General features: G+C 56.8%; 4 protein-coding genes across 5 annotated transcripts; 1 reads left to right on the top strand and 3 right to left on the bottom strand.

The window, feature by feature from the left end:
• Positions 1-1,692: 1,692 nt before the first annotated feature.
• On the bottom strand, positions 1,693-3,277 carry H310_13879 (hypothetical protein). Its single transcript, XM_008881528.1, has 4 exons — positions 3,084-3,277; positions 2,766-3,033; positions 2,185-2,722; positions 1,693-2,130 (listed from the first exon to the last, which is right to left on the bottom strand). The coding sequence occupies exons 1-4, from the start codon at positions 3,240-3,242 to the stop codon at positions 2,112-2,114; spliced, it is 984 nt and encodes a 327-aa protein (XP_008879750.1). The 5' UTR covers positions 3,243-3,277; the 3' UTR covers positions 1,693-2,111.
• A 2,450-nt stretch (positions 3,278-5,727) lies between these two features.
• Positions 5,728-6,443, top strand: H310_13878 (hypothetical protein). The gene is made up of 4 exons (XM_008881527.1): positions 5,728-5,844; positions 5,902-6,045; positions 6,104-6,201; positions 6,256-6,443. Exons 1-4 carry the CDS (start codon positions 5,745-5,747, stop codon positions 6,379-6,381), a joined length of 468 nt encoding a protein of 155 aa, XP_008879749.1. The 5' UTR covers positions 5,728-5,744; the 3' UTR covers positions 6,382-6,443.
• Positions 6,387-7,581, bottom strand: H310_13877 (serine/threonine-protein phosphatase PP1). The gene is made up of 2 exons (XM_008881526.1): positions 7,257-7,581; positions 6,387-7,187 (listed from the first exon to the last, which is right to left on the bottom strand). Exons 1-2 carry the CDS (start codon positions 7,532-7,534, stop codon positions 6,452-6,454), a joined length of 1,014 nt encoding a protein of 337 aa, XP_008879748.1. The 5' UTR covers positions 7,535-7,581; the 3' UTR covers positions 6,387-6,451.
• A 664-nt stretch (positions 7,582-8,245) lies between these two features.
• Positions 8,246-9,490, bottom strand: H310_13876. 2 transcript variants are annotated; one of them, XM_008881524.1, is made up of 5 exons: positions 9,337-9,490; positions 9,095-9,285; positions 8,886-9,036; positions 8,677-8,837; positions 8,246-8,609 (listed from the first exon to the last, which is right to left on the bottom strand). In XM_008881524.1, exons 1-5 carry the CDS (start codon positions 9,470-9,472, stop codon positions 8,280-8,282), a joined length of 969 nt encoding a protein of 322 aa, XP_008879746.1. In that variant the 5' UTR covers positions 9,473-9,490; the 3' UTR covers positions 8,246-8,279. The 2 variants fall into 2 exon arrangements, with proteins under 2 accessions (XP_008879746.1, XP_008879747.1); XM_008881525.1 differs by having other exon boundaries at positions 8,246-8,837.
• Positions 9,491-9,840: the final 350 nt, after the last annotated feature.

The following is a 9,840-nucleotide window of genomic DNA, read 5'->3' as shown; positions in this document are numbered from 1 at the left end:
TGTCCGCGTGAGGTACAATGCGCAGCGACGGCATGGACGGAAGTGCTGCCAGCCGCCGGTGCTTCGTCGCTCGGGAGGATGGACGGCTTGGAAGTTGCAGTCACAGCATCCATCGTTTGGAAAAATGCCCCTGTCGATCCTTGTGGAGGAATCGTCAGCGTGGCGCGGCTGCACTTTGCCCCCCCGCAGCATGTCCCTGCTTGTCCGCACCGGTTCCAGCCAGCATGTCCTGCCCGTGCCCACAAGGCAGAAGCGACATCGGCGGGGCATCCCCACTGATATTCGTCGCGTGCATATGTCCATGCCAGTCGAGATAAACATGTCTCGGTGCCCCTCCACTTACTGCGTCCATGGCATGTCCGCCGCCGAGCCGCTATCGCGCAGGACAATGCCTCATCGATCGTACGGTGTGCCCGTCTCCATATTTTATCGGCGTCATCGACCTCATGCGCTCCACGACGGGTGAACTCAATCCTTGGACGATCGACAGATTCAGAAACTTCGTTGATGTGTGACGTTATAACGTGCATGCGACGCAGTGGGCGAACGACAACGGGTGCACTGCCCTCTCCTCCTCGATGCTCCATCAGCCACATGATGCAATGTCACGAACGGAGTATTCTCCAACACAAGGGTAGCCCTGCCAAACTGAAGTCGTTGCGCTGGCGACGGAAAGGGTACGACATGGATTCTCACCCAGTCGAGCGTTGCGGATCACGATCTGCACGGATCGACCTGTCGAACGTCACCACATCACGGGGGCAGGCAGCTTGCGCCTCGGCGCCATCGCAAACGAGTCCACCGTCAAGCTGAGCTCGCTTGGATGAAGCGGTGTTTCGAGAAAACACAGGATCTATACTTTGTGGCTGCGGTATTCGTTCGATGGCGCTCTGTGGCCCGTGTCTCGCCCAACGTGCTTGAATGCGACTCGTGCTCGTTGCTCATCTTGAGCCCGTCATGAAGAAGAAGGCCGACGTGTATGCTCGGCATGTTTGAGATGTGCATTTGCAGCATATGGATAGCCTGAGTGGGTTCCCGCAACTATCGCCCGTGTCACGGCGCATCGGACATTAGTTATCGAGGGCCTTACGGCCGAAAGCGAGTGATGGCGACGAAGCGAAGCTTTCAAACGTGGCAGGCCAACAACCTTTCAGACCATCGACCATTGCGACTTTAGGCTCGCTCAGCAAACTTGTTCACAGATCCACGTTGGAACAGCGCTTCTCCCGTGTCGAGGAGGGCCCGTTCCATGGTGGGTGCAGAGCGCAGACCCAAGGTGCTCTAGAGCCAGGACGTGGCGCCAGGGTGCAGACACACCAGGCTTTGGTCAGACCCGGTCGCTGTGCAGTCGAAACCTCGGATCGTGCACACCGCGCTTTGGTCGTGCGTTTTCGGACATCGTACGATGGCATGGGGCGTACAATGGGCGTGGGTTGTATCGAGCGCGGCGAGGAGGCTCAGTCTCAGCTGGAGCATGCGGTGCGTGTCCGCGTGGTCGTCGGCGAATTCGCTGAGCACAAACACGTCCACGTCGACGAGGCTAAACAATGGCTTGGCGCGGTATCGCGGGTTTTTATCGTACAAATCATGGAGCACACCGCCGCGGTACTCGATCGTGGTACCGCCCTTGTACTTGGATTCAACGCCCATCATCCTGACAAGCCACCGGTGTCTGGCGCTGTGGAAGTAGCTGTTGCCGGCGGGGCCCGCCGCTGTCACAGGTTTGGACTTTGTCACGGAGAAGGCGTTTCTAGCCCTTTCCATCGTTCGACGAAGGTGGACGTACGACACCGAGTACATGATTGGCAACGACGCCAGCATCGTGGACACTGCCACCAACCCTGCGGAAGCAAGGCCCCGTGAGTGCCACGTACGCAATGGCCATAGCGAACTATTTCCCGTGATGCATTCAATCACTTCGTGCGCCTCTTCCGACGGGACGAACAATCCCCAGACAAGGTGGAACAGCGCCATGACGGGGGTTGTCGCGCACAAGGCGACGACAGGGCCACCGTAGCAGTAGGCAGCCACGATCAACAGATCGGGATGAACCGGGCGGAACTTGGCTTCTTTGCCCGACCGCTTGATGGCCACTGTTAGCAGCTGCATCGTCAAGAACCCACACCACACCTATGCATGATCCCTCCGTCACATGTCAGCCATCCATTCCAGGAGACGTCATACGTTGCGGGACGAGTAAATGCACCCGAGAACAAACACCAACACGTCGTTGAACTGGCCGACGCGAACAGCGGCCATCGACAAGTACGTGGGGCTGACAAAATGTCGATGACCATGACCAACGCGACAACAGGATCCGACACGACGAGGCCGGTGGGGTCGCCGACCACAACGTGAAACGAAGCGCACTCGGGCCAGTCGTCCAGCCCGACGACCTGCAGCTGCGTGTGGAGGGCGGTCACGTGGCGGTAATACTGGTGCCAGAGGATCCGCAGGATGTAGCACGCGAGAAGCGACCGATACGACAGCTTGACCCAACTCCACACGTCTGTTTCGAGAATGACGACGCCGTGGTACACGGTGAATTGCGCCGCCTGTGTCGACGGCGGCTCGATCCATGTGCACGCTTCCCCGACGGCCTGGCCAAGCAGCCGGACGTGGTGGCAGCGCTGCCACGTCGCGCCCATCGATCGCATCGAGTCGTTTGCAGCCAAAAAGTCATAGACAAACGCACGGAGACCCGCGCCGTAAAAGAGCGATCCTGCACACGGCATCAGGACACGCCAACGGCGACGGCACACGACCTGGAAACGACACGAGCGCGCGAAACGCGTCGAACGGGTGGTCCACGAGCTCGTGGGACGGTGGGAACGTGAGGGAGTAGCGCACGGCGTGCGAGTTGGAGTCAACGCTCCGCATACACACCACACCTGGACCCATCGTGTGGTTGTTGTACAACGCTTGCAGCATCGACGTCGCCACGGCCGTGTACGTATCGAACGACGTCCAGGTAAAGTTGTCCCGTGCCGGGATCGTCCATGGAAAGGGCTCCGTCGCGTACGCCATCAAAGGCTACAGCACCGACGCAATGGTCACCACGACGTAGACAAGTGTGGTCGTACCGTGCTCACAAGACTCATCGTCAAGGCGAGATTGAGTAGGACTGACACGCGGTGGTACGCTGAGTGAAAGCGACGCGGCGGAGGAGCGGCGTCGACGTCCTGCGAGGCGCGCCCCGAGTCTTTGCCACCGTTGGTTTGGCAGCTATACACCTTGGTCATGTCGGCCCACCGTGTCTACAAGTGCCCGACAACTGGACGAAGACAGGGTAAAAATACCCCCCCACACACACAATTCGCTTCGCCGTTATCGACTGGACGCCCGTAACACTTGAATCACACGGCGAGAGCCGGCGACGATCCCCCACTCACCGTGTGGGCTTGAGTATGCAGCTGCATGCGCCAGGCCAACGTGGGCATGCGGCCACCAAAATTGCTGGGGTCATTGCCCACACGCGGGCGAGTGCCCAAGTTGTGCGATGCTTTTTCGCAAGAAGTGTGTGGGGCGTTGTTGTTCGAGAACGGCTCATGTCGCCGTGGTTTCACACGGCAATGCCCAGGAGGTGATGACATGCCGCGCAGGCACATAACGTAGATGATTCCGTCGACTTGGACGGCGCGGGGGCCGGACTCGGGACTTTTGTCCAATTCGCATAGCAGGTGGTGCCAGCGACTGCAGTTGGTGTCGGCAACATGGATGGGCTCTAACGGATCGCGACTTTTGGAAATGACATCTCTACCGTCGTCGATGCACGTGTGCTAACTCCACATGGATTGGATGTCACCACCATCCACGCGCGGGACGCCATGGCTCATCGAGCAGCATTCACGAAATTCTCGTTCGCTGCTTCCAAAGTCTCGATCGAACCGATGGATGAAGAACCATGCACTTGTTGACCACTTGCGAGCGACGAAAGGCTTGGGGGCACGTCCATGGACTAGGATGTGGACGGGCGTCGGGCGACCTCTCCATTGAAGTGGTTTTGAAATGGTTCATGCACTTCCGATGCCAGTATGGCAACTAGAGGTATCGTGGGTCGTTAGTGCTTCCTTCGCCATCAACGTTGCCGCATTGGCCTGGCCGCTTCATTCTCTCCCTCTTGACCTTTCAAGGCTGCACCTGTCGGTGCTCTGCATTCCCCAAAACTATTGGAATCCTCCGCGGTTGTGCCACCGCCATCGACAAGGGTATCCAGGATGCAGTCAAGATACCATGCGCTAGCGACTTACGTCGTGAGGCAGAATGGCTCAAGACGGTCCACACAACGAGCAAGTCCGTCGAACAACTCACCGATGCTGTCGACTCGCTCGGTTCCGTCATCGATTTGACAGTGCCCTGATATCACACAGCCGAAACCATTTCGTGTGTCCAAGCGTCCCGCCGCGGTCACACCGTCTTGGGCTATCGATAGATTTTGCCCCACGTCCACAAGCGGAGACCGATGTCGGGTTTGCTACCACCGCCGCCACTTCGTCCGCGCGGTTCAACCGGCTGTCGTTGGCCAGATGGGCTGCATTGCGAAATGGAACCTGGCTGCCATGGTAGGCGGTCGTGGGCTGACTGACCTGCTCTGAACTGCCGTCGCATGTCGCCGCTCAACGTGTGCATCAACAACATTTCCGTGAAGCATGTCTTCGTTCCCGACATGTGACCTTGACCTTGTCAAGTCGTCTGGGCTGCTTGAATCGTTGCACGCCCTCGCCCAGTTGTCGACTAAGCCGCTCGTCCGTAGCGAATGGATATTTGTCTTACACGACACGATGAGGCTGCTCACGACGGGGGAGCTGCCTCACGCATGAGATTCCCCGACCAACGAGATGACCGCGGGCCAGGAAGGGTTTGTGTTACGAACGGAGACGATGCGTCCAACGCAAGCTTTGTGATATCTCTGGTCCATATCGACGACGTTCCGTACATAGCGCGACGACTTGGGAGCCGCTTACTGTAGTTCAACCAGCTCGCTCAGTCGGCAATGGACACCGAGTCACCTCCAACTACTCCCACGGGCCTGGTGGCAGCGATCCGCATGGAGTGCTCTCCACTGTCGGTTCAACCGGCTGCCGATCCTGAGCCACCGCGCAGCCGGCTGCTTTATCTCGTGCATTCATGGCAACGTGATGAACCACACCACCATCAGAAACACCTCTGGAATCCACTCGTTCCGAAATGTCCAGGGGACCGATCGCGCCGAAGGAGAACTGTCTGTGGCTCATGCAGCTCATCAAGTATGTTGAAGGAGGCTGGTTACGACCGACTGCCATGTGGACATCCAAAGCCACGTCATGACGGCGGACATGCACTCTACGCCATCCTGCGCAGCGCGGCAAACGAAGCTCGAGATGAGCGTAATGCCGACAAGGAATGAACAATGCTGGTGGTACCGTTCGCTATGCACGGACACTCTCGCTACGACACCATCTTCAATCCTGGCGCACAGCTTCTTGTCCAAGCGTGCATCCAAGTTGGCCAGCTCGAACCGAAACTGCACTGGTCGCCATCGCCAGCGCACGAGACTCATCTGAGGGCAAGATCGTGCCGTATCCCCCGTCGCCTGTACGAACACCTGCCTTAGAGCTGCTCCCAACTCCTGCCCTAGCGAAATGGCTGAGCTGGTGAGAGCAGGGTCCAAGACACCGATAGCCTCCGCCATTCCACTTGAACTTCGGGAAATCCGGATGATGCATCCGGATATCTTTGGCAACATCACTCGGATCGCACGCGCGATGGACACACTCATGCTGTGCTGCTTGGGTTGTCGAAGGCAGTCGCGGCGGACGAACGTCCTCATCGCGCACTTTGAAGGTATCAACGCCGTCTACCCAGGTGCGGTACTACTAGCGTCGGGACGAGCGAATCTGACATAGCGTGGTGGATGCATAGGTACCGTGTACATGTGCCTGGTCAACGGCCGCGACGAGATCGTGGCGCAGAAAGCTGCCGCAGACTCGACGTCGGTGCATTTACTGCGTCCAGAGGAACTGCCGAACGTGATCTCGACCCTTCGACGATCGGTTGCTTTATTTGGTACGACTTGAGCGACATGAATCGCACCAGCGCGATGCCGTCACTGTGATCTCTCTAGCCAACACACTCCACCACCCCGACACCGCCCCGCATCATGCCGTGCATATTAAAGGAGATCGGCATGTCTTCTCGTCCTACGGCCTTCCCAACCACTATGTGCGTTCAGCCGACGGAAGGAAAGACCTTCGTGCTAATCGGTCGTGTCCGTAGGTGCTTGCATTCTACACTGTCATGCCCACGGACGCCATCGCCTCATGGAACTGCACCGCGGCCGACGTTCGCCTCGAGTCGATCCTTCAAGACCTTTCCCGTCTCCTCGACCAACATCCCTCGTGATGCTACATTGTCGCTCGATCGTTCTTCGTATGTATGCTAGTATGAATTATCATCGTCGAACGTCCTCTGTCTACTTTCGCGGCGGTGTGGCAGGTCGCTGAGCTGCAGGGGCTGCTCCACCAGCAGCAGCACCGCCAGCACCCGCCGGCATGCCTTGGTATGCGAACCGCTGCTTCTTCTCGGCTGGCTTGAGGATCTGGAACGAACACATGAGCGACTCATCGACGGACATCATGGCGCCGGCGTTGTCAAACTCGCCACAGTAGTTGGGCGCGCTGAACAGCGTGACAAGCTGGCGCTTGGCAAAGAACTCGTAGCCATCTTCAACGACTTGATGGGCGCGACAGATGAGGTCGAGGTCGTGTCGCTTGAGGAACTGGCCGACAATGTCCGGACCAAACGTGAACGACACGCCGCGGTCGTTTTCACCCCACCCCAGAATGTCCTTTTCGGGGTCGCTCCACAGCAAGTCACATAACAAGCCCGTGTCTGGCACGTCCGTCGGGCGGACGAACCGCTTGATCTGTTCCATTTGACTCAGTTCCGGCGACAATCCGCCGTGCATGCAAAAAATCTTCTCGTCCACAATCGCGGCAACGGGAAGACAGTTGAAGCAGTCCGTGAATGTCTTCCACAGCTTGATGTTGTACCGACGCTTGCATTCATCGTAAAATCCGTAAATGCGGTTGATCGACGCGCATTCGTGGTTCCCCCGCAGGATGAAGAAGTTCTCGGGGTACTTGATCTTATATGCGAGGAGCAAGCAGATAGTCTCGAGACTTTGCTTGCCACGATCCACGTAGTCCCTACCACCCCACAGAACAAGTCACCACCATCGAAAACACACACATATGTGTTCGAGCGCGGAAACGTACCCGAGGAAGAGGTAGTTTGCATCGGGGGGGAACCCACCATATTCAAACAATCGCAGGAGATCGTAGTATTGTCCGTGGATGTCGCCGCAAATCTTGATGGGTGCTTCCAACTCGACCAGAATCGGTTGCGACAGAAAGATTTCACGCGAGTGCACACACAATCCGCGGATTTCTGACTCGGTCAGGTTCACCTGCTTCCCTGGTCGCGCGCCACGGACGCTCAAGAGCTTCTCGATGATCCCGTCAACGTCGATAGACTCAAGTGCCGACGACGCCATGCTCCTTCCTGCGTTTCGTCGGCGAAAAGCGAAAATGGTGGGTGGACTTAGTGGGTCGGCGCCTTTTTTATTTTACACGTCGCAGAATTCAGTCCCCTGATACAAATCTCAAGTATAAATTTCATCGAGGGATAAATTAATATTCCAATCCCCCGTGCACTCTCACAAACCGGTGCTCTCTCGCGCTCTCCCCTTAAGAATAGATGCAACATGACGCGGGCCTGCGGCACGGACATCAGCGCAGCAACAGGCACAATCGATGAAAGCATGGCACCGCAACGAACCTCGTTGTGGCATGAAGAAGGAACTCGTTCGGGCGACCCACGCCGACGACCAACCCCTGTGCACAGACCCCGTCAATCCGGGCTCAACTTGTCGGGGTCTTCATGCGTACGTCGAGGACTCCAAACGTTGGGCGCCGCGCAAGCTGTATTGCACGTGCTGTTTGATGGCCAAGTTTCATGTCTAGTGCAGTGGATGTGGACCCATCGTGTCGTCTTGTCACCCAATTACCATGCCCAATCCTTTCGCGCGACTCAACCAGGAAACTCCAAGGGCATGATAGGTGGTAGCAAGGAGCATCGCGTAAAGCGCATGAGGATCAAAGGACGACATGCGACTGCGAGTTGCGTGCGTCAGTGAGCTGGATGGGACGTAATGGAGCAGGTTCGGTCGATGGCGATGTACGGATACAGGATCCGGATAACGAGTGCGCGCGAGAAAGGACATTTTCAAATTTGAAGGATTATTGCAACATGGGCTTTGACGTGGTGAAGCGGCGGAAGGGCAGCCGGGCGACGTCCTGCGCTTCGATGGATGATTTGACGTGCTCATAGACAAAGAATGTTGTGGCGCACTGAGGAAGGATGCGGAAAATGTTGACGCGGAATCCAGCGTAGAGTGACCCGACTCCTTCCTTCCGTGCAATTTGGACCATCGCGTCGGCAAAGTGCTTGTATGTGCTTTTCCCCATTTGATCCTGCATGCGCGTGCGGACGACATCCCCTGGGTACGAGAAAGAGGCAGCGATGGCTTTGGATACGGTTGCGGCGAGAACGACTCCAATTGCAGACGGCTGTACAATTCTCCAAGTGTCAGTCCCGCAGTGGAGAAAAGATTTCACTGGAGGAGTGAGTAGCTACCTTTTGTGTGTCGGGGTCAATTGCCACTTGATGCTTGAGGTATTCGTACACGGGGAATTGAATTCCATAGCTGAGAATCCCAAAGCAGGATGCGGACAAGCCTTTGAAGAATGCTTCTGGCCCCTCCCGCTTGAATATGGTGGCCACCGTGCTGCGAAGGGCTGTGCCAACACTGCCATGAGGTCAGGAAATATCTCACATGACAGTACTGGAATAGTTGTCTCGTGCATGTGACGACGATGTGATTTGGTGCAGATGTTGCGTGTGCATTCGTGTGCGAAGGAACCAAAGTGGGTACGTGGCGATGTCGACGGTCGTGCCTGTGATGGTTGCAGATAGGCCTTGGATCACAACAGGATACTACGTCATGACGAATGCAATTGTGATGATGGCATCTCACACAGCAACGTGACGTTACCTCATCCAACGACGTTTTATTCAGCTGGACCTTGACAAACTCATACGTGGGGAAGTACAGCGACCAGTACACGGGAAAGCTGCACAGTGCTGCAGAATACCCTCGATACATGCCTCGGAGCCCTTCCTCGACGTAAATCGTATGTACGGAGCGAAAGATCCCGGTATACTTAGCCTCGGTCATGATTCCGCCTGCCAACGTCGAGGCGTATGACCAATATGCGAGTGACAACCAAGACGTACCCTGAACTTGGATGCGTGTCTTGGCGACGTCGAGAGGGTTCGATATAGTTGCTGTCGCCGCGCCAGAGATTGCACCCGCGAGAACCGGCGCGTTCGCTCGGACAACGTCCATGACGGCGGCGGTGTCGCGTGCCATCCAAATCGGCAATGGAATTCTGCCGGATGCGGCTCGTGAGTGACAAACAAGTGTCACCGTAATCAAGGCATCGCATTGGCTCGTTTCACAAAATTTGCTTCATTTGAACCAATCCAATTGTACCATGGCTCTACCACCCGAGCGCGGCGTATCGCCGCCGAATAGCGATGCCGGAAACGAGCCCTGCAGCATCTATCGACTGATTCAACGCCAACGCAGCTTGGTTTCCTCGCATGGTTGCAAGACCATTTCATCCATAATCACGTCGCTTCCATCGCTCGACGATCCAAACTACGAAAGATGCGCGTCCTACTTCACATGGAAAGGTTGGTTGTTTGGCCAATCATCGAGGCGACAATGGTGTCCAA

Source organism: Aphanomyces invadans (assembly GCF_000520115.1).
Source record: "Aphanomyces invadans strain NJM9701 unplaced genomic scaffold supercont1.57, whole genome shotgun sequence".
NCBI classification, from domain to species: domain Eukaryota; phylum Oomycota; class Saprolegniomycetes; order Saprolegniales; family Verrucalvaceae; genus Aphanomyces; species Aphanomyces invadans.
This window is presented reverse-complemented; position numbering and strand designations above follow the sequence as displayed.